This window comes from Equus quagga, chromosome 4, assembly GCF_021613505.1.
Source record: "Equus quagga isolate Etosha38 chromosome 4, UCLA_HA_Equagga_1.0, whole genome shotgun sequence".
Taxonomy (NCBI): domain Eukaryota; kingdom Metazoa; phylum Chordata; class Mammalia; order Perissodactyla; family Equidae; genus Equus; species Equus quagga.
In genome coordinates this window covers 133,081,898-133,106,141 of record NC_060270.1, presented here as the reverse complement: position 1 = coordinate 133,106,141, position 24,244 = coordinate 133,081,898, and the positions used below count along the sequence as shown (strand labels likewise).

The following is a 24,244-nucleotide window of genomic DNA, read 5'->3' as shown; positions in this document are numbered from 1 at the left end:
TAGATGGCAACTAGACTTTAGTGGTAAACAAGATGCAGTCTATACAGAAGTCGAAATATAATGTACCTTTGAAATGTATATAATATTATAAGCCAGTAAAAAACAACAGAAATAAATAATGTACGGCATATGATAGATCCTCAATAAATAACATTTAAAAAAATTTTTTAGTCAGAATTCTTTTTTTTTTTGAGGAAGATTAGCCCTGAGCTAACATCTGCTGCCAATCTTCCTCTTTTTGCTGAGGAAGACTGGCCCTGAGCTCACATCTGTGCCCATCTTCCTCCATTTTATATGTGGGACGCCTACCACAGCATGGCTTGCCAAGTGGTGCCATGTCTGCACCTGGGATCTGAACCGGTGAACCCTGGGCCACGGAAGTGGAACGTGCACACTTAACTGCTGCACTACTGGGCCAGCCCCAATAAATATTTTTTGAATGAATGGTGAATTTTCCCTTTGGTATTTGTATCAATCAGGGTTCAACTGTAGAAACAGACCAGTAGGAGATACATATTAAGAGATTTATTGCAAGGAATTTGTTTATGCAATTGTAGGCACTGTAGGGCAGGCCATCAGGCTGGAACTGTTGGGCACAGGCTGAAGCTGTGTCCACAGGTGGAATTTCTTCTTCATCAGGGAAGCCTCAGTTCTGCTCTTAAGGCCTTTCAACTGATTGAATCAGACCTACCCAGATTATCTAGGACCATCTCCTTTACTTAAAGTCAATTATTATGGACTTAAAACACATCTACAAAAGCGTTCGTAGCCCACACCTAGATTAGTATTTGTGTGAATAACTGGAGACTGTAGCTTAGCCCAGCTGACATAGTAGACCATCACAGCATTCCAGGCATCTGATGCTTCTGTGCCACAACTCCCTTGGCTGTCTGAAACACCGACTCAGACTTGACTTATATGTGCTGTAAATCTAGATATTTCACCATTGTGAATCAAGGAGAGCTCTTGGCTGACTTTTAACTAGAAAAAGAAGCTAGTTAATGAATTCACACTAAGATGTTGGTATACTGCTCTTCTGTTCTAGTTAGGCCTGGTTTAGCTGAAAGGAAGAGAAATCCACCCAAGCTAGCTCAAGAAAAGCAGTATTATTTAAAGAATGGGCCTTCACATGCTTGGAGCTGGAGGTGGTTCTGGATTCCAGGTGGCTGTGGGGACTCATTCTTCACTCTTGTCTTCTGTCATTAAAGTGACATTTTCCTCTGATTCTCTCTGTTTCAATAGCAACTGGCAAGTTCCTTTCATACTTCCAGTCCAAATTTCCAAGAGAAGGAATCTTGGGTCAGCCAATAACTTTTGTCATCTGTGGGCAGTGTGTCCTGTATTCTAGGCCAGGTTCTAGGTAGCCAGCCAGGTGCCTGTCTCTTCCAGGAGAAAACCCAGTGCTATTTCCCTGAGCAGAGTTTGGTCAGGTATATTGAAGCTAGAAGGGAAAGTCAGACATGACAGGCACATTGACTGACATATTCAGAACGTCATCTCAAGTTATCTTTTATTTAACTGAGTAATGCCTTACATTTTCAGAATTAAAACTCTAGTTTTAGACTTGTAGGCATAACTGGTAGGCAGACGTAAATAGATTTTTGGCCTGGGGTAGATAGAGTCTGATATCCCTTTGATATAAGACACTTCTGGAAAACTCAACACTACAGATCAAGACTAAGGGCCATTTATCCCCTGACAGTCCTTCTTTTACCTCAGAAAAGAGGGCTTGATAAACTGTCACTGGTTTTCCTATAGCACGGAACTTCAAGGCCTTTATAGTGTCATCCCCAAAGGTAATTTGTGCAAGTTACAGCTAGCATTTAACATTCTGCAAAATTATTATATCTTGGTTTTTGTCTAGAAAAATTATGTATGCTTGCTACTTTGTAATATTTTTTTGAGACTTGGAAAAGCCAGCCTCCAAGTGCCCCTGATAAGAAAAGGAATGGATTTTTCTTTTAATTGGATGTCATCATTGTCCATTATCTAGGTTATAAAAGAGAAGGGGCAGATCATCCCTTCTGACATTTTTTTTTTTAAGATTGGCACTTAGCTAACATCTGTTGCTAATCTTTTTTTTTTTATTCTTCTCCCCAAAGCGCCCCAGTACATAGTTGTATATTGTAGTTGTGAGCGCCTCTGGTTGTGCTATGTGGGATGGCACCTCAGCATGGCCTGATGAGCGGTGCCATGTCTGCACCCAGGATCTGACTGGCAACACCCTGGGCCGCCAAAGCGGAGCGCATGAATTTAACCACTCGGCCACAGGACTGGCCCCCCTTCTGACTTTTGAAGCAAAAAACCCTCACTAGAAAAGGGTAGGAAACTCATTTTAAGTAATATCTCATTATTTATTAATATTAAAAATGGAAAGTAAAAGGTACTTATTGAAAAACCCTCGTTTCTTACTGTCTGAATGTCCAAGTCACTGTTATATTAAAGACAAATTAGGGGCTGGCCAGTGGTGCAGTGGTTAAGTTCACATGTTTCGTTTTGGTGGCCCGGGGTTCGCCAGTTTGGATCCTGGGTGCGGACCTGGCACCGCTCATCAAGCCATGCTGTCGTAGGCATCCCACATATAAAGTAGAGGAAGATGGGCACGGATGTTAGCTCAGGGCTGGTCTTCCTCAGCAAAAATAGGAGGATTGGCAGCAGTTAGGTCAGGGCTAATCTTCCTCAAAAAAAATTAAAATAAAAAAAATAAAATAAAATTGATCTCTTAAAAAAAATAAAGACAAATTAGTCTTTAGAAGAAGACTGAGAGAAGGCAGTCTCCCTTGATCTTTGTCAAAGTCTCTCACATCTCACTATCCCATATTTGCCCCTGCCCTACCAAAGTACTTAATGCCTGGGAACCTAGAGAAGTATGCACAGAAGACAAAGTGGCCAGCAGGCGCAGCTTCTTTCTATCCTGGAAAGACAAAGGACATGTGATACCCACTTTGCAGATGCTTTTTATTTATTTAGTACATTTTTTTCCTGTTTATAAAAATAATACATGCTTATAGCAGATTATCTGGAAAATACTGAAAATTATAAAGGAAAAAACACTCCTAATTCCATCATTCATAAACATCCACTATTAACATTTTGGTGACTTTTCTTTGCATATATTTTTACATGACTCATTGCTTCATATATACACATTTATCATTTTTTAAAACATGAGCCAAGAAATGCAAAGTCCTTGTGATTCTTTTCATCAACATGTATGAATTCTTTTAGTTTCTTGACTATTGATGGGTAATAAAAATATCCTTCACTAATTTCTTATTTCTCATTCTTTTTTCCTTTTATTGTTTTAAAATATGCTATTTTGCATATATAAAAGAATACATGTAATCTATGTGTAGGTTATAAACCAGATAAGGAATATTTATGGACCCTCTGCCAATCTAAGACCTAGAATTTATCAATAATTTATGTAAGAATCTACATGTTGTTCTCCTATCTCATCCCCTTCCCAAATATTGTTTAACCTAAATTAAAATAATCAAATCAAATTAAACATTTGAAAATTTTAACCCATCAAATAGTTTTTCATTGATGCTAATATAAAGCCCACTTTTCTTGTTTTGTTTGTGTGCGGGGGTGGGTTTTTTGTTTTGTTTTGTTTTTTGGTGAGGAAGAGTGGCTGTGAGCTAACATCTGTGCCAGTCTTCCTCCTCTATTTTGCATGTGGGATGCCGCCACAGCATGGCTTGATGAGTGGTGGATGCGTAGCTGCCTGGGATCCCAGACTGCAACCCCAGCTGCTGAAGCACAGCACCTGAACCTAACCATTACGCCACCCTGGCCAGCCCCATAAAGCCCACTTTTTTGTTAGTAAAGTTTCTATTAAGTATTTGTGTTGTGAATTGACCACACTGCAAGGTATAAACTGTTTTCCTTGTGGTGGTTCTAACCTTGATCCCAACCTGTTTTCCTAGGCTGCTTCCTGTACCAACTTCTAAATTCTTCTGTTCAGTTTCAAAGTCCAAGGCCAGTGTGACAGTCCAAGGTTTGCTAGTACTGTATAATTGATGCGTGGAAAAAAGAGACCGCCTGTATTCTGATCTTTTTAAAATTCTCGATTTAGGAATGATGTGTAGGATTAAGAGAGGCATTCATCAGTGTTAATGCTGACGATCAGTGGTTTTCTAAGAACTCATGACGTGAAAAGGCTTTAAAAGGGTGGCAGAGTTCCTGCTCTGTAACTTAACTGTGTGACCTTGCACAATTTATACATACCCCCGCCCTAGTTTTTCTCTCATTTCTTAATAGGAATTACAACAACTTGCCCACCTTACTGGGCTATTTGTGAGGTTCAGTAGTGTTTGGGAGCATATGTTGTAAACGAAACTCCTACCAAATGGTAAGTAATTATTTAAAAAGAAAGAAAAATGCCCTTGAAGTACTGTGCGAAGGATGAGACTGTTCGGCCTGTTTCCGTAACTAGGCGCTGCAACAGCTGAGACGCTCGGGAAAGCTGCTGTCTGGCCCCTAGGCACCTTCCGTGAATGTGCAGAAAGGGGGCTTTCTTCCCGCCCTGAAACCGTAGTGTTTCTGACAGTGACTGTTCTTAACTGTCCCCGTGGAATCCACTTTCCTCCAAGACAAAGTTACCCACTACCGAACACCTAGTCCTTTCCAGGATCACCACGAAAATCGCCTCAGGACCGGCCCGGCCCCTGACTCCTCCCCCTACCCACAATGCACCTCTCCGTTCCCTATAGGTGGCTGCCCTGACTCGTGGCGCCCGGCGGAGCGCGCTCCCGCATGGCGCATGCGCAGAGAGCAGCCCCAGCTGTTTTTCTTCGTGGCAGCGGCGACGAGCGGAAGTTCTTGGGAGCGCCAGTTCCGTCTGTGTGTTCGAGTGGACAAAATGGCGAAGATCGCCAAGACTCACGAAGGTAAGCGGTCTACCCCTAGTTACGCGTCTTCTCCGCCGCCCAGCCGGCTAAGACTGTCTTCCTAGGGTTCTGCGTCTTGCTGTGGTTGCTTTGGTGGGTGCCGAGCCCGCGCTTCGGGACCCGGCTCGTCTCCTCGGCGCCAGCGGCGCAGGCCACTGCCCCGCGTAATGGCGTCCTCCTGGTACACCCCGACAGGCGCTTTGTTCCGTGTTGGGTGCCGCTGCTTCGGAGTAGCTTCTCCTCTCTGACCAGGGGCGTCGTTTACACGGCCGCTGGGGAGGCGTCCAGGCAAGGGCTCGGGAGGCGGGCATGCGAGCAGGGTCACTGGTCTCTCAGAATTGTCGTCGGCGCAGTTTGCGCACAGGCGAGTCGGGAAGCTGTGGCGGCGGCCGCGCTTGGCAGCCCTGGGTCGTCTTCGGGCAGCCCAGGCCCGGTGCTCTTCGCCTCGGCTGCTTTCTGTGTCTTCAGGCGTCTAAGATACTTTCTTCTTCTTTTTTTTTAACAAAATGATTTGGGAATAAAATGTGGTAGTTTTTTCCTTCCTTGATCGCTTTTAGTATAATTTTGGTCTTTTTCTTGGGATACTGATTATTGGTGGAAGAGGGAAAAGCACATTACTTGTATTAATGGTCAAAGCTTTCGAAATAGTTGATCATTTTATGGAATACGAAGTATACAAAATTAGGAAAATGTTGGGAATAGGCTGGAGTCTTATCAGGGAGTATCCAGAAGTGGCAGGAAATAGGATCACTTTTCAGAAAAGATGAGGCATGGGAAGTTGGAGCTGCGTTCCTTGATTTCTGACTTGGAATCTGAAATTTTCATCAAGCACGAGTTTTGTTTCACAAGTCGTTTCTAGGTGCACGGCTCGGTGTTAGGTCTGTGAGATGTAACAGAGAGTAAGGCCATCAAAAGTTTTACAGTCTAGTGGGGAAACAGGTGTGTGTACTTCTTCGTTCTTTTATGAGGCAAATGAATGCTTAAGTAAAAGTAGAAGCAGCATGTTCTGGGAACCTGGGTAACGGAGTGATTAATTTATGCTTGGAGTTATTTGTAGAGGAGGTGGCCGTAGTCTAAAAAGATCAATTGGTTTTAAATTAGGGGAGGACATTTGAGCCTGACGGAACATCTTGTATCAAGGCAGTAAGTGCTGAAATGTGTGTTTGAGTAGTTGGCTGTGGCAGGAAAAGAGGGTGCAAAGAGGGAAAAATTAGATGAATCTGGAAAGATTGGTTGGGACCAGAATGTGAATGGCATTGAATAGTTGCATAGCCCGTACGAATTGAAGTCCAGCTTTCTGCAACTTAGGAAACATGCTAATTAATTGGCGATGACTTTAATATTCTTATTCTCGTTTGGTGTTTAGGATTTAAACATTGGTTAAGCCAGAAGCGTTTTTAGGTACTTCTTATTCTGTCTTTAGGCTATCTCAAACATACTTTCTGCAGAATATTAGCAAATGTAAAGATGTTGCTATTTTTGTTCATTCAGGAGTAGATTATTCATTTGGGGCATTTTTTGGCTTTGATTACTCGTTTATTGATATTTTTATGGTACAGTACTTTAGGACAGGAAAATCAAAGTTCTGATCAGTTTTCCTGCATTTTATAAACCTAGTTAAAACCTTTGGTCTACAGAAGATTGCACTTCGTTGGCCAAGATGATTTTATTTGGGATTATGCATCAATATAAATTAACTGATGCCATAAAGAAAATATTAGAACATTGAGTTTAACACCTGAGCACTATCTGTACAAGACACTGTCCATCCCTGTCGAGTGTAACACAGAGGGTGATAAATGTTTAGTACAAATAGACATAGTGTTTACATAGTTTCTTGCTCCCTTTCCTCGTGACATTTTCTTGGAGAACTCTAGTCGTTCACGGTTCATCTCTGTTTTCACTAAGCCATCTCTGATAACCTGGAACAGAATTCGTTCCTTGGGTTTTTTTTGTTTTTTTGTGCTACTATAGCATTCTATAAATCTTTATTGTATTACTTAGAATATTCTATTGTATTAAGGTTTTCTCTTCCACTTTGAGATTATTGTGTACAGGAACTGTACTTTAGTATCCCCACTACCTGGTACATAATGGGTGATGAATATCTTATGGATATTTATTGAGAGATTATACTGAAAGTATTCAGAGAATTTCACAGAAAGGAGGCACTTAAACTGGCCTTTGAATGATTGGGTAGGTTTGGGTACATCTCTTTGGCTGAGATAGATGGAAAGTAAGACTTCTTAATATACTGGGAATCTCCTGAGCTGAGATGAAGAAATGTTAGGTAGTATCAAATTAGGGACGGCTTTGAATGCTGAGCTAGGTTTGACTTTGGCTTTCCAATGACTACAGAATAAAGTGCCCTCCTCCTTTTCCCAGGTAACAGGTTACTTCTGTGTTTTAGGAACACCATTGGTTGTAGCATGAAGGATGACTTAGAGTAAGAGCAACCATTCTTAGGCTTTTGAAGTAGTTGAGAGGAGGACTTGAATTTGAATCTCACTGGAACAACTTTTAAAAATGTGTAATACTTGTTTAATTTTTGTTTTGGAGCTGTCCATCATCATGTTGCTTTATTATATAATCTTTTCATCTTAAATGTTGCTGGTAAAGACATTTCTTTGTTGTACTTTGTAATTTATTTTTAAAGTTATGGCTGCACCAGTAGTTTGTAATTGAGTCTTGTGAGGTAATAATATTGATTATTATACCTTCCTATATGGTTCTTTTCTTGGGTTATTGCATGAGCCAAACTGATTAATTTTTTTCTTGCTGTTGTATTGCTTTCATATATTTCTGTTAGGGTCAGCCCTTGACATCCTCTTGAACTAACTCAGTTATTTTTTACCCTGGTCATTGTGCCTTGTGCTTTTCAGTATTGACGTACAAAAGAGAGCTGGACTTACTCAAATCAAGTATAATCTTTTGGACCTTTCTGCATGTTAAATTGTGTCAAATGTATACAATTATTAATGTGCATAATCTTGCCATCCAGCAGTTCTTCAGGTATTGCTGACTTTGGCAAACAAGGGAACACACTCTTTTCTGTTTTGGAAAGGGGGAAATGGATTATCCAAAAATCACAAATATTGGCTTGTTTTGCCACTATTCTTTAAATGGACTTTTGGGGACATCACACAACTGAAAAAGTTTTTTCCCGTAATTCTTTGCTTGTAATATGGCTGGAATAGTCATTTTATTATTCTGCTTCTGAGATTTTTATTTTCCTGTGTTTGGAATAGTTATTGTTTTGGTTTTGTAGTCTTCAACTATGAATGTTGCTAGTAAAAATAAAAAGGAGGAGAAGTTGCTTAAAGATTTTGAAAAAGGTTTTTTTCCTGTAGGATTATTTCGGAATTGATTTAATTAATGTTAGTTAGTAATCAATCACTTAGGAATTGTTGTCTGTAGTGTTCAGTAAAATGATTTACCACTATAGTTAGTTGTAATATTGGGGTTTTGTTTAAGGAACAGACCGAGAGTTGGCATAGGGAATATACTTTCTATTTTTCTGGATCTTTTAGTAGTCTCATATTTGAGAAATCCTTGCTCCACATTTTGCTTCTGGCTGGTGGAGAATAGATGTCACTTATGGACCAGACTAAAAGGTGTCATTGTGTTAACATCTGAAGACCTCTGTAACACTTAAGGGACAGTGATCAGAACATTGCTACAAGCTGGGCTTAGCAATATCTGAGACACAGAAAAAAGAAAAGGTACAGAAGGGGAAAGCAGTAGAGGGACAGAAATGGTGGGAATTAGGTAAATATTTCCATCTCTGTGACCTGTGGTAGTTTATCTCAGAGTTTGATATTTAGGTCTTAGTTTAAAATATAAACAGTAGGTTAGATGTTGTCCACTTGGAAAAAGCCCCCCAGTTCTGCAGTACTTTTTTTTAAAAGATTTTATTTTTTTCTTCTTCTCCCCAAATCCCCCCAGTACATAGTTGTGTATTTTTTAGTTGTAGGTGCTTCTAGTTGTGGCATGTGGGACGCCGGCTCAGCATGTCCTGATGAGTGTTGCTGTGTCTGCGCCCAGGACCTGAACCGGCGATACCCTGGGTCACCTGCAGCAGAGCTCGTGAACTTAGCCACTCGGCCACAGGGCCGCCCCAGTACTCTTTTTTGATATCAAATTCAATTCCCACATAAAACATTCGATATATTTATGTCAGAAAATCTTTGTAATTTTAACATTTATTACATTTTTCTGGTTATAAAAGTAATATGGTAATTTTTAAGTAAATTAAAAATGGAAATGTGTTTATTTTTTTAAAGCTTCTTTCTTGTGAGGAAGGTTGGCCCTGAGCTAACATCTGTTGCCACTCTTCTTTTTTTTTTTTTGGCCTTCCTAAAGCCCTGATACATAGTTGTGTATCCTAGTTGCAAGTCATTCTAGTTCTTGTATGTGGGATGCCACCACACCGTGGCGTGATGAGCGGTGAGTAGGTCCTGCTCAGGATCCGCCCCATGAACCCTGGGCCACCGAAGCTGGATGTGTAAACTTAACCACTCAGCCACGGGGCTGGCCCTGGAAATTTATTTTTTGAATGTATTGAGATTTCAGATGGACTAGTTCACAAATACATTTTATTCATTGATTCCCATTGTTAAATAACGTCTGTCTTCTAGGGAAGGGTTTATTCTCTGATAGTTGAAAGTATTCTTAGGATCAGAATTCCCCTCCAGAAAGAGGAGTCTCAGTTGAATAAAGACGTTTTGTTCTGTAGATTGTTGGAGCAAATTTAGTTTCTAAAATGTATGTTTCTATCTGACATTCAGAAGACTTTACATTACCATTAGCAAGATCAGTAAAACCAGAGAAGAAAAAAGATGACAAAGATTCAGTGGTGCTGGAACTTTTAAGGTTAAAGGTATTACATAAAAGAGCTAAAAATTCTTTTATGTGTAGCAGAGGACTCCATTTCAGAGAAGAGAGAGCTTTTATTTTCTGTTGTGTGGAGTCAGAGGTCTTGATTTCAAGGGGCTGGAAGAAAGAAGAACCAGGAATGGGAAAAAAAGGGTGAAAACTTAAGAAAACCGTGCTTACAATTTTTTAAACTTTTTATAGAAAACTGCAAACATATACAGAAATAGAATAGGGAAGTGAACCCATGTGTTTTCCCCTCACCTAGCTTCAACAGTTGTAAATGTAGGGCCACTTCTGTTTAATGTATACACTATTCCCTTCCACCTTTCCCATTATTTTCAAGCAAATCCCAGATGTATCGTTTTATTGATTCATTTTTCAATGTGTACCTCTAAAATATAAGGACTTAAACATACCATTATTGCATCTAAAATTAATGTAAGAATATATCCAGTCTGGGTTCAATTTTGCCAGTTGCCTTGTAAACATTTTTTTTCCCAGTTTGTTTCAGTCAAGTTCCACATAAAGTCTGTACATTGTAATTAGTCTTAAATCTTTATGTTCCTCCTCCATCTCTTTCTTTTTCCTTGCAGTTCATTTGTTGCAGCACCCGTGTCCTGTAGTTTCCCCCCGGTCTGGAGGGAAAGGGGGAGAGGGCAATAAAAACACCCAGGACTTCCTCTTAGACTCTCCCACCGCTACTGCTGCCATCAAGATTGTCAGGAGGCCCACAAGCAAGGGAAGCTCCAAGAAGAGCACAGTTCTGAAATCATACCTCAGGTTTAGGTTGGGCTAGCCATGGCAAGGAAATCCAACAGAGGACTTGCAAATTCAGGTGCCCTCCCACTATAATTTTAATGACAATGAATGTGCTTCTCACAGTTTTCCGACAAACTTAACTGCTACCTGAAATACTTTTTTGTGTGAGTCCTACTGATACATGTACCTTAAAATAGGAATACCAACTTAAGAAAAACCTCATTGTTGACAATTTAGCCTCAAGGCTCCTCCTTTAGTGAGGCTCTTTCTTGCAGGTGCTCTGGTAAATACAGGTCTGATACTTAAGTAGTACTTTGATTTCTTATCTAAGACTTTTTTTTAACCACTTCCTGGCATAAACTGGAGATTTGAAGGACTACCCCTAACTTGAATTTTAGGATTCTGAATCTATTGTCAAAATAGAGAATTTCTGCTGTCTTTTTGTTTGTTTTCTTTTCTAGATTGGCGCCTGAGCTAACATCTGTTGCCAGTCTTCTTTCTTTTTTTCTTCTTCTTCCAAAGCCTCCCAGTACATGGTTGTATATTCTACTTGTAGATCCTTCTGGTTGTGCTATGTGGGATGCCGCATGCCTCTCCATGACTTGATGAGCGGTGCTAAGTCCGCATCCTGGGCCACCAAAGCAGAGCATGTGAACTTAACCACTTGCCCCTGTGGCTAGCCACCCTGCTGTTTTTTTAAATATTCAGCATCAGTAACCAAGAGTCCTACCATATATGCCTCTTCCCTTCACAGATTTTACTGGAGATGTGGGTCAGGTCAGGTCAGCTTGGGTGGGGAACAGAAGGCCTTCATCTAGAAAGTCAGGTAATTTAGAAATTCATATTAGGTATTTCTGCCTCCTGATACCCTTTTCTTTAACGCCGTAAAATTGGAATTACTAATCTCACTTATCCCAGCTTTTTTTCATTTTACTTATTCTCTTAATCTCTCTCTCCCATTTCATCTCTCAGAATTTTTCTTGCTCTCTTGTTCAGAATAATTCAACTCTTCTGCCTTTAAACTTGTATAAGTAAATCCACCAAACGGACGTTCTAAGTTTCTTAAAAAATTAAATATACATTTACTATTAAGACTCAGCAATCCTACTCCTAGGTATTTCTCCATATGGTATTAAAACCCATGTTCACACAAAAACTTGTACACAGATGTTTACAGCAACCTTATTTGTAGCCTCTGCAAACTGCAGACAACCTGAATGCCACTCAAATAGAGAATAAACACACTGTAGAACAGTGGAATACTACTTGATAATAAAAAGGCACAAACTTTTGATACACACAACCTGAAGACTGGAATATTTATGGATTCGGATGGATTAAAGACTGCCAGCTCTTGGCAGTTGTACTATGTGGCCACTAGGAGATCCTTGTCTCTTCTTGTCCAGTTCCTAGCAGACTGTATCCATTTTTCTTTTATCGTCCATCTAAATATCGAACTACAGGGAGTCTAAATTGGAAAAGGATTAGGCAGGATCCGAGGATTTGTTCTTCTTGGTCATAATTGAAATAAGGAGAGGTTAACATATATCATGTCCTCCTTTCTCTGCTTCCTCGTCTTTAATATTTTGCACTTCTAACTATTTTTGGTATGTTCCCCCTCATTTCTTTTTCATACTTGCCAGTAAATCTTATGTGTTGATCATTTGTTGTCAGAAATTATCTATTTGTTCATCTTTAGTCAGTTCGTGTTTAAGAAAGTACATGAAGACCTACATATCAGTAGCTATAGTTTAGTGTTAGAGAGCTTTGGAAATAAGGAGTTAGAGCATTTTTGTCTTTCCCAGAGATGTAAAATGTTTATAAAATTTGAAACTGGAATTTTAGAAAACTGCTGGCGTGGATGGAGCGGATAAAAATTTGGAAAATTACTTTTAATGATTTCCACAGATAGAATGTTGCCTTTTTATTATGAAATAGTATAACTTGTAGAAAAGTGTAGGAAAAAATATAAAGAACACAGTGTAACCCATTGCCCAGGTTTACCAGCTCTTAAAATTTTGCCATGTTTATTCCACAGATTTTATTTATTTTGGAAATGAAACATCACAAACACAAAGTTACCTTATTTATGAATGTTATGATATATTTGTTCATAAGCATTTGAGTGCTTTGGTATTTTGGCACATAGTTTGTTAAGAAATAATTACTGATTTTTCTAGTTTTTATTTATTCTTGCATAACAAACTGCTGAGTTTCATGGGATCTGTTGTCTTAATTTTGTGGATAACATGTTTGTGTAAATGTGCTGCAGTTTACAATGCATAAACAAAACCAACTAGTTTTTTGGACTTTTTGTCCGTAGTTTCAAGCAGATACAGAAACATTGAATTATACAGCGTGTAGAAATTTAGTAGTGAACTCCCCTCAGAATTAGTTCACTACAAATAGCTGCCTAGCCCCAGAAGACCTTGAGCTAGGTAATTTTGTTGCTAAATTTTTGTTTAATAGGAATCCAGTCATGATATACATAAGCTTTATACAAACACTAATTCAATTCAGTACATTCATAGGTAGAAAACTCTGTTGCTGATCAATAAGTACGTGAAATCAATAGGTAAAATTCAGTATATGAAGGTAGCTCCTGAATTAAATGTGTTATCCAAATAAAGGACTGGCCGCTGACAACTTAAGAGTGGAAAAATTCTTTAGAAGGAAAATAAGAAAGTTGTTTGTGATATATTAAGTGGGGGAAAATCAAGCCGCACAGTGGTATGTATAGTATGACAATTATTGTGAGTCGATACCCCTTTCCTGTTTTTAGTTGTATACGACCTAGGAAAAAGTGTAGTGATCTTCTAAGTTGGAAATTTTGGTAAGGATGGGGCGGGTCTGGAAATGGAGCGGTGAAGGGCTAAGTACCAGTTTCCTGGGGGTGTTTGTTAATAATGCAGAAACCTGGGCTCTTAAGGTGGACATTCTGACTTGGTGTTTCTGAGGCCTAGGAGTCTGTTCTCCTAACAGGTGCTTTCAGTGTAGGTGGTCAGTAGAATACAGTGATGCTGTAAAGGGGAGATTTCAGACTATTTGTCTGCCGTGATTCAGCCGTTTGTGTTTCCTGCCTGGATCCTGATGGCAGTAGCATTTGTGGTCCTGAAAAAGAACTTACTTGCTTAAAAGTGATCCATGCACCTAGTGGTTTTTAAAAGAAGTGTCAAGCATTTCAGAGATGAAAATGTTCAGAAAGGAAAAAAAAGGAAGAATGAATCTACACTCACCCTTTAGCCAATCTTGCTAACCACTGAGAGGAAAGTTTCTTCTGTATTCCAGGAAAAAGAGTGGGGTGGGGTAGGGGAGCAAATATGGATTTAAAACTTCAAAAAAATAATGCTTTAAACATAAACAAGTAGAATAATAAAATGAAGCACCCAGCTCAATGAGGGTGTTTCTTTCTGTGATTAATAATGGTAGAGGCCCCTCGCTGCTTGGGCTGCTCTAACAGTTTTGAGGGAGCAATGCAGTAAAAAGTACTAACTATGGGGATGGTAGTGCTGTGACACACTAGAATTATTTTGAGATCTGGTTACAAACTGGGGCTGCTAAGTTCAGTAGTGAACCTCTCCATTATTTTAAGTTTCTGAGACTTCCTCCTGCTCTTACCAGACATTCCTGCTGTGCCTTGGACTGGACAATGTTATTACATTTTCTGCTTTAAACCACACTCATCTTGAGGCATTAGGGTTTTCTCCCTTAGCTGGGACTAGAGGTTGGGTATTTGCATTATGCCATTTGAATCTTTTCCTTTTGGTCTTTGCAAACTAGTAAATGAGGTTTTGTGTTTTTGTTTTTTTTTAAAGATTGGCACCTGAGCTAACATCTGTTACCAATCTTCTTTGTTTTCTTCTTCTTCTTCCAAAAGACCCGTGGTACATAGTTGTATATTTTAGCTATAGGTCCCTCTGGTTGTGCTATGTGGGATGCCGCCTCAACACGGCTTGATGAGCAGTGCCATGTCCACGCCCAGGATCCAAACCAGCCAAACCCTGGGCCACCGAAGCAGAGCGCAGCACTTAACCACAGGGCCGCAGGGCCAGCCCCCGTAAATGAGCTTTTTAAAGTACCTGGTCAAAGGGTTTAGTTCAGTTGAAGGTAACGAGCTGGCAAGAATCGAAACATCTATTTGTTGGGCCACAGAAATCACTGGCAATAGAAACTCTTTGTTTCTTTACACACTTACATATTATTCACATTATTAAAATGAAACATTAGTTTGTAATGTAAACTACAAACCTGTGGTGCACAGGTACAGATAGGTAAACACCTGTTACCTGGTGTTAAGAAACACTAAAAAAAAGTTGGAAGACTAGCCTTTATTTGAAAGAGATTAAAGAAACATGACAACTAAATACAGTGCCTGGTTCTTGATTGGATCATGAGTCAAAGAAGGGAACATCTATAAAGGATGTTACTTGGACAGTTGGGAGATTTGAAGCTGGATAATATATTAGATGATATTGTATCAAGGTTTAATTTCTGAGCATGTTAGTGCTGTTGTCCTTACACAGGAGAATGTCCTAGATTTAGAAATAACATGCTGAGATATTAGGGATTTTAAATGGTTTAGAAAACTTATATGTACATAGATTTGCTTTATCTCTTACGTACAGAAACAGTTGATGAATATAGGTGAAGAGCATGTGAGTGTTCATTGTTGTACTTTTAAAATTTTTATTTAGTCTTGGAAAAATTCTAAATTCAAAATTGGACGGAAGTTTGGGAAGCACTTGAGAAGAGTTCATATGTCCTTCACCAAGTGTGTGTCTTGTAAATGTCAGTAGAACATAGTGCTTTGGAGGGTGAGAGATGGCAAGAGTTCATTCGTTCATTGAGTGCTTGAAGTGTTTCATGTTCGTTGTCTCATTTAATCCTTAAAAAAACTTTATAATTTAGGAAACTGAGACCCATAAGTTAAATAACGTATTAATTAGTAGAGAAAGGGCCTTGATTTGAAGGCAGACATTTTGATTCCAGAGCTCAGACTCTTATTAAAACTAATGTGATGATGGTTGCCGCTAAATTGTGTAGGACTCTGAATTCCGTGGTAAAGAATTTAGATTTTATCCTTTATTATTTTACTATTCAGAGTGTGATCCTAGATGTTTAGGACATCACCTGTGAGCTTGTTAGGAATGCAGAAACTTGGGTTTGATCCGGGCTTACTGCATTTTAACAAAATCCATAGATGATTTGTTGCACATTCAAGTTTGAGAACCACTCTCCATAGTACTGTTGTTTTTATGTTTCTAGTAGTGTTGAGTTTAACTAATGTTGAGTGTTGTTCTTGGTCCCTAATCAACATCGACAGTATCTTTTCAGTTGGGGAAAGATTTAGAATTCAACAACAATTTAATAAACTTCAGTAACCCACTCTGAAAGTAAGAGTAATTTGCAGTTGATGAAATAGTAAGCATCTCTTCTGTACCTGAGCATTGTCTGTTGAGGTGGAGAATGTATTAAATATATTAAAAATCAGTACTTGGTATAGTTCTACTAACTCCTTGTATGGTATAATTATTTTGAAGTTTCTGTATTTAGAAGAGTATTTTGATAATACCTAATAGAGAAATGCATTGTTTTGAGTGCTGTTTGGAAAATGAAATTATTAAGAAAGTCTGTATTAACTTTCTTACAGATATTGAAGCACAGATTCGAGAAATTCAAGGCAAGAAGGCAGCCCTTGATGAAGCTCAAGGAGTGGGCCTTGATTCTACAGGTTATTATGACCAGGAAATTTATGGTGGAAGTGACAGCAGATTTGCTGGATATGTGACATCAATTGCTGCTACTGAACTTGAAGACGTAAGTTACAAAGTATTCAAGAATCGAGTATTTTTTTGATGGAGAGCAAGAGATACAGAGGAATTTTGTGTTTGAGTCATCTGATTTAATCTGGGGAGACATTTTGGAGACTGGGAGATCTTTCTTTTGGAGGATAAAGCTGTTGAACGTGTCCTTCCTCTCTGAAGTTCAGAAGCTTCTGGAAGTGCTCAGTTCTGAATCTTTATGTTAAAGCTAGTTTGTTTATCCAGCAAAGCACCTGCAAATCATTAACCATTGTACAGTAACTCCCTGTTGTCACCTGTGGAGCTCTATCTGTAGTAGTCCATGTGAGAAGTGACTTCATTGTAATGTCATTTGTCCTTGTGACTTTTGATTTCTCACTTGTTCTTGATGATGTTTTTTTTCCCTTTGGCACCTTAATATGAATGGAATGTTTCTTGTTCCTGATATTAGTGGGATTTTTGTGCCAGTTACTTTGGAGGATGGTCACCTCATTTTGAAACACATCCCTCGAAGTGTTTCTTATATATTCCACATGGCTTGTATTTTGTCAGACCATCCCACACATCCAAATTTGGTGAAATAGCTATGCATTTTAGTGTGATTCAATAACAAACATTTTATCAACAGATAAATCTGTTTTTATCAACAGATAAAACAGATATACAGATTATCAAACTTTATTTTTATGAAATTCAAGCCACATTTTATTTTGTAGTTGGCACTTTTTAAAGAAAACAAAAAAGAAAAATTACAAAGTCCCGAAGGTAAAATTTCTAGGAGCCAATCAGACTTCTGTTTTGCATTATCATCCCGTAATGGTAGGAGACATTGACAGCTATATGTTCCAGAAACTGAGGGGAAGTTATTATTAATTTTTTTTACAGATTTTATTTTTTTCCTTTTTCTCCCCAAAGCCCCCCGGTACATAGTTGTGTATTTTTAGTTGTGGGTCATTCTAGTTGTGGCATGTGGAACGCCGCCTCAGCATGGCTTGATGAGCGGTGCCATGTCTGCGCCCAGGATTAGAACTGGTGAAATCCTGGGCTGCCGCAGCAGAGCACGCGAACCTAACCATTCGGCCATGGAGCCAGCCCTCATTTTTAAATAAAATAAATGAGGTATTAAGATCTTCTTGTGAGTTATCCACCGTTGCACTTTTTATACTAGTAAAGTAACACCAACAGTATTGTGTTAAGACATGCTACTAGGGAAGCAAATACATTTAAAATTAATTACATATTCTTTGTTTCTGTGATTAAATCATGTTAAAAAACCATGAGTTAGGAAAACAAGGAAACTGGAGACCTCTGAATAATCTGTTTGTAGTTTCCAACTTTGAAAAACAAATTTCATCATGCCTTCTGTGAGAAAACAAATGCTCAGGTTTTTCTACTCTGTACCTCCTTTATTTTAATTAACTTCCACAGAAAGCATTCCTTGTTTAATATTTTTAAAAGAATAAAGAGAACTAAATTTAATTTCTTTAATAGCTTTTTGAGTTGAGAAGAAAACCCAAGTATTTATAAGTTTTACGAACAAGGATTTAGACATCAGTCACACTGTCAGTAAGTCTTTTGATTTCATGTAGAATCTTTATTCTTTCTAATTTTTAAGTTCTGATGTTTTGTTTGTGGCTTTTTGGGGGCATTTCATTGCAGGATGACGATGACTACTCATCATCTACAAGTTTGCTTGGTCAGAAGAAGCCGGGATATCATGCCCCTGTGGCATTGCTCAATGATATACCACAGTCAACAGAACAGGTGACTTTTTTCTTTTTTTATTAAAGCCAGAGTTTATTCAGTGAAAGAAAACTGAATGTCTCAATTCCCATGGAAGTTCTCATATTTTAGGAATCAAGTTATTAGAATGTTTTGAGGAGAGTTGATTTGGGAGAATTAGAAATAATAGTTTATTTTATAAAGGTAATCATTTCATAAATACTTAAACTGTGGAAATGTGGACATGCATATTGTCTCATTTCCACATGCCTTATCTTTTCATATTAACATTTATCCATAAAATGATACAGCATATTTTTTTATCAGTAGGTAGGCATTTATTAAACATTTTTACATGTTTTATAATGTTCTGGTTTTTGTTTATCATACTCTGGTTATTTAATAAAGTGAGTATTAAGTGAGACATATCTTTTCGCAGTATGATCCATTTGCCGAGCACCGACCTCCAAAGATTGCAGACCGTGAAGATGAATACAAAAAGCACAGACGGACCATGATAATTTCCCCAGAGCGTCTTGATCCTTTTGCAGATGGTAATTGTTTCCCACTTTTCTATAAGTATTCAGAAATTTATTTGTATTAAGTTGTCTTTAGCCCTTTGATTTTTTTTGGCATGCTTCTGAATTTGCTTTTCTTTTTTAAAATCCCCCTTATAGATTTGTATAGATTTGGTTGAAGTCACAGATGCCATATTCTTCATCTTTATAATGCAAGTTTTCTTTCCAGGTAGAAGGACAAGAAAATAATGAGCCAATGCCATAGAAACGCAAAGGGTTTAAAGGTTTTTCTTTTACTTTTGTTTTGGGTACGCTTTCTATACTTTGAACAAATGTGTTTTTCTGCTCAAAATGCTTTCAAATTATTGAAAGTTTCCATTCCAAATCCTAGATTTTTAGGATTGTTACTTTTGAGAAACTGTTTCTCACATTAGAGCTCCCCCCATATTGCTCTAAATATAGTTTAGTAAACGCACCTACTTTGCTTTAAGCATAAAGTTAAGACAAAAGTATGTATACAAAGACTTTGATATTTTTAATAGTTGGAGTCTGTTTTGCTAATTTTAGGGGCATAGTGAGCCTGATGGAAGCTTTCCTCAGGTGAGTGAGTTTCAAAATCAAAATTAGGTGCCTGTTTCTTAAAATTAGATTCTGCTGCAGGTTTACAAGTTAGACTTTCAGCCTGCATGAATTAGTAGGGATATTCTTTTTTTTACTTGCATAATTGTAATTGATTTAAACATGTATGTCAGAATTCACAGGCCCATACTAACTGTCCTTAATTTCTTTCCTACAGCAGTACTGCTATATGCCAGTCCTGTCTGCATTCTTAAGGGTGCAGTTCAACACATCCTCTCTAGATTATGGTGAAAAAGTATTCCAAAGGAAGTCTTATCAGAGCTAGTGTCAGAAAGAATGACACTACCAATTGGGCATGATCTTCAGCATAGGAAATGTCTTAGAATTTTATTATTTTTTCCTAAATTATGATGCTATACTACTTTGTATAGCTAATTATCACATTTCTAAAACTAGTGTGCCTCTGTGAATCGTGTTATATACTGTTTGGGCTTCTTTAAGATATTTTGAAGTTTGAAAAGCAAATACTGAAACTTTAACCAAGAGACTAACACATCTCTTTGTACACCACTTTTCTTCTGTGTGCATCATAATAACTGGTAGAAGTAATATATTTCAAGTAATATATTTCCAGTTGTAATTTATACTTTCTAAGAAAGTAAAAATATGTTTCTGGGTCAACGAAACGTAAAAAGCATGAAGCCCTTTTTAGTAACATGGCATCAGAATAAGATTATAGGTATATTTTTAAAAATCAGATTTTCTGAACTATAACTGTTTTAAAACATTGTATGAAGAACTTACCTAGTCATAGTTATTTGTAGTCAGGATTTTAACAGCTTGCAACAGGTAATGTTTTGAATATAAATATCTTTCCAAAGTGTTACTAATGGTAAAGAGATAATTTTCTAGGCTTCTATTCTGCTGCTTGAAGTCAGAACTGCTGATGGAGACAAAGGCACGAAAGTGTACGTATTCCGGATTAGCAACCCAGGAACCCATCACTTCTGAAGACTAAACTGTGCTGTCATTTTGTTTTTATATGCATTAAAATATTTGTTTTAAACTGCTGTAGATGTTTGTGTTCAAACAGGTTAAATTGATCAGCAAACTCAATAAAAAGTAAGATGTATAATTATTAAAGTTTTCCATCAAAAAATAAATTAAATGATTATGGAATAACGTAATATTAGAGCAGGGCAGATAAATCACTTGAACCTAATTATCTTTTATTTATTGTACTCTTGTCCTGTTGCTGTTCTTTTCTGCAGGAGGGAAGACCCCTGATCCTAAAATGAATGCTAGGACTTACATGGATGTGATGCGAGAACAGCATTTGACTAAAGAAGAGGTATGTGAACCTGCTTAATATTTTGATGTTTGTGAAAGAATGTAAAGAAAGTAGAGATTGAGAGACTTTATTTCCTTTTTATTTGCTGTAGAAGTAATACTTTGATAGTATTAATAAAAATTGAGTTGAGAAAGAACCTTACTCAAAATTCTGTCCCCTCCCAAATTAAACTTTTCATATTTCTATATCCTTTTCTAGTCCCTCGTCCCTTAGCCACATGTATATACATACTTATCTTATAGTGGATGTATAGTGGTGTGTGTCTGAAACCAGTGTGTAAGGGAAAAGTCATAGTTAAATCATTCCTTGAAAAACCTGTAATTCTACCCTAAGATTCAGTTTGGATATGGGTGGAGAATTCTGAACAATTCCTGTTGGCCTACAGATTGCTCCATTTTGTTTTAATGGCCTCCAAACTTTATTGTGTATATATAATAGATTTGTCTGTTGTATGGATTAAATGGGGTAATGGATCCCTGCTTTAAAATCATGGCGTAAATTAAGTGTGTTTGTTATGACTACGTTACTTACATAGTTACGGTCACTTTTTACCACTTTTCTATCTTGCTCCCTTGTCTTAATTGCTGTATGAGTTTTAAATAGAACTATTTTTCATTGAAAGTATTTTGATTCTCTACCGTTGACTGAAGATTTTACTTCACCAACTGTATAAAGTAGGGTGGTCTATGTTATAAATTCAGTACTTGCTCATCTGTTGTGCAGAAAGACATTGTATAAAACTGAAAATATAGGGGCCTGCCTGTGGCTTAGTAGTGAAAGTTCAGCACAGTCCACTTTGGCAACCCAAGTTCGCAGGTTCCAATTCTGGGTGCAGACCTACATTGCTCATCAAGCCATGCTTTGTCAGCAACCCATGTACAAAATAGAGGAAAGATTGGCATGGATGTTAGCTCATGGCCAATCTTCCTCTCATACACACACCAAAAAACCCCCTGAAAATACGAAAAAGAGAGGGAAAATAAGGAATGGGACTACCAGTAGCATAGAAAGGAGAATGAGTGAAGAACAAAATGACATGAACCAGAAATGACTGTACTAATGATATAAAAAGATATTGAAAATGTTTTAAAGATGTTCACTGCTTATTCAAATGTTTTTCAGAGAGAAATTAGGCAGCAACTAGCAGAAAAAGCTAAAGCTGGGGAACTAAAAGTCGTCAATGGAGGAGCAGCGTCCCAGCCTCCCTCAAAACGAAAACGGCGTTGGGATCAAACAGCTGATCAGACTCCTGGTGCCACTCCCAAAAAGCTATCAAGTTGGGATCAAGCAGAGGTAATTTCTTATTTTTTATTATACTATTTTTAATCTCATGAAGTGTGTTTGTTCTCATTGACATAACAAAATACCAGAAACTGCGCAGCTTAAACAGACATTTATTTTCTCACAGTTCTGGAGGCTTAAAGTCCAAGAGCAGGGTGACAACAGGGTTGGTGTCTGGTGAGAGGTCCCTTTCTGCCTTGCAGATGGCCGCCTTCTTGCTGTGTCCTCACTTGGTCTTTTCTCTGTGCTTGCGTGGAGAGAGCAAGGGAGCTCTGGTGTCTCCTCTCTTCTTATAAGGACATCAATCCTATGAGATAAGGGCCCTACCCTATGACCTCTTGACTTCACTGAAAGGCCCAGTCTCCAAATAGGCACCATGGGAGTTAGGGCTTCAGCATACGGCTTTGAGGGAGAGGCAGTTCAGTCCATAACATGGAGTGAAAGAATGTTTCTTTTGGAATAATAAAGATAGATGTGTAAGTATATCACGTTGTGGAGGTCGAGGACAGTATAGTGAGTGGTCTTCCTCATTTTCTAGATGGATAATTTAAGCCTGTGACCACAGGTGTCAAATGGGCAATGCTCCTGCATTTCCTTGGACAGTTTACTGTTTTTGAGAATTTCTTTGGGTTTTTTGGATTTTTTATTTTGGTAAATTACGTATAACATAAAATTTACCATTTTAACCATCACTGAGTGTACAATTCAGTGGCATTAATTACACTCACAGTGTTGGACGACCATCACCACTAATTATTTCCAAAACTTTCGCCTTAAGGAAACTCTGTAATCCTTAAGCAGTAACTCTTCCCTCCCCTCGGAGAACTTCTTTATGTTATGTCAAACCTGTAATACGTCCCTACCTGCTTCCTTTTTAGTTGGTGACTTTGATTCCTGTTTTTCCCCCAAATAGAAAAAATAAAAAAAACTTACGCATGTTTCCTCTATGAAATTTACCAGTGTGCCTCTGTCTGTTCTCATCTACTCTGCTTTCCATTCTGTTAAAATATGAACGGTTGGTGCAGGTTGACCATCTAAAGCTAACCCTTCCGCTTCTGTGCTGTTTCCCATGCCCTCTTACTAGTCAAGGGCACTCATGTAGCATCAGTTTTTCCTCTGTACTCTAGGTTATTACCATCTGTAAAAACATTTTACCCGTTTTCTTTTCTTTTCTTTTTCTTTCTTTTTTTTTTTTTTTTTTACTGAGGAAGATTGGCCCTGAGCTAACGTCTTTGCCAGTCTTCCTCTATTTTGTATGTAGGTCACTGCCACGGCATGGCCGCCAACGAGTGGTGTAGGTCCACAGCGCCTGGAAACTGAACCCAGGCTGCTGAAACAGAGCACACTGAACTTTACCACTAGGCCAGGAGGCTGGTCCCCCATTTTCATCTTTAAAGAAAAACAAACAAAAAACTGCAGGAAACCGTCCTTTGACTTTCGCATCCCCTTTCAGCTACCATCCCATTTCTGTCTCCTTTTGCCACAAAAACTCATGCTTTGAATCAGTTGTCTGTACTTGCTCTCTTGGCTTACCTAGTCTTTTGCTTGCACTACTCCACCAAAACATCTCTTGTCAAGATTACTCGACCTGCTTGTTGCTAAATCCAAAGATCAAGTCTCAGTCCTCGTATTACCCAGCGTATCAGTAGCATTTGACATTCCTTGATACTCTTTTCTTTCTTAGCTTCAGTCTCTCTTGATTCTCTTTTTTTTTGAGGAAGATTAGCCCTGAGCTAACTACTGCCAATCCTCCTCTTTTTGCTGAGGAAGACTGGCCCCAAGCTAACATCCGTGCCCATCTTCCTCTGCTTTATACACGGGACGCCTACCACAGCATGGCTTTTGCCTAGGGGTGCCATGTCCGCAGCTGGGATCTGAACCGGTGAATCCCGGGCTGCTGAGAAGTAGAACGTGCACGCTTAACCACTGCGCCACCTGGCCGGCCCCTCTCTTGATTCTCTTAATATCCCTCACTGGCTGCTGTTCCTCAGTCGTGTTTGCTGGATATTCCTCAGCTTGCTTGACTTTGTGGTCTTCTAGGGCTCAGTCCTTGGACCTCTTTTCTATCTAAACTCACTCTGTAGGATCTCATTCCTGTCTTTGCATACTATCTCTGTAAGACAACTCCCAAATTTACAAATCTGCCCCCTAATTCTGTGTTCCTTGGACCTGACATGTTTACTTGGATGTTTAGTAAGTGTTTCAGAGTCAACATTTCTAAAATAAAATTACTGATTTTCTCTACTCATTCACCCCTCTCCACCCTACACCCCTGTCTGTCGGCTCAAACCAAACCCTTAGGAGTCATTTCAGGGCCGTTCTGTATTCCTTTCCTGGTTCTCTTACCCCCTATCCTATCCATAGTTGGCCCCACCTTTAAATACCTTCAGAATCTAGCCACTTTTCATGACCTCTGTACTGTTCCCACTATTGACTCTAGCATGGCTTGACTACTGCAGATTT

At 38.6% G+C, this 24,244-nt stretch overlaps 1 protein-coding gene across 2 annotated transcripts in view; it reads left to right on the top strand.

The window, feature by feature from the left end:
* The first annotated feature begins 4,743 nt into the window (after positions 1–4,743).
* Positions 4,744–24,244, top strand: part of SF3B1 (splicing factor 3b subunit 1) — a 35,691-nt gene continuing 16,190 nt past the window's right edge. The window contains exons 1-6 of one of the 2 annotated variants that reach the window (XM_046659620.1): positions 4,744–4,895; positions 16,180–16,346; positions 17,990–18,094; positions 18,492–18,606; positions 20,421–20,500; positions 21,623–21,793. In XM_046659620.1, coding sequence (XP_046515576.1) covers positions 4,769–4,895; positions 16,180–16,346; positions 17,990–18,094; positions 18,492–18,606; positions 20,421–20,500; positions 21,623–21,793 — 765 coding nt within the window. In that variant the 5' untranslated portion in view covers positions 4,744–4,768. Of the gene's footprint in view, positions 4,896–16,179; positions 16,347–17,989; positions 18,095–18,491; positions 18,607–18,657; positions 20,118–20,420; positions 20,501–21,622; positions 21,794–24,244 lie in introns of those variants that run through there. The other variant, XM_046659621.1, reaches the window with a different exon arrangement.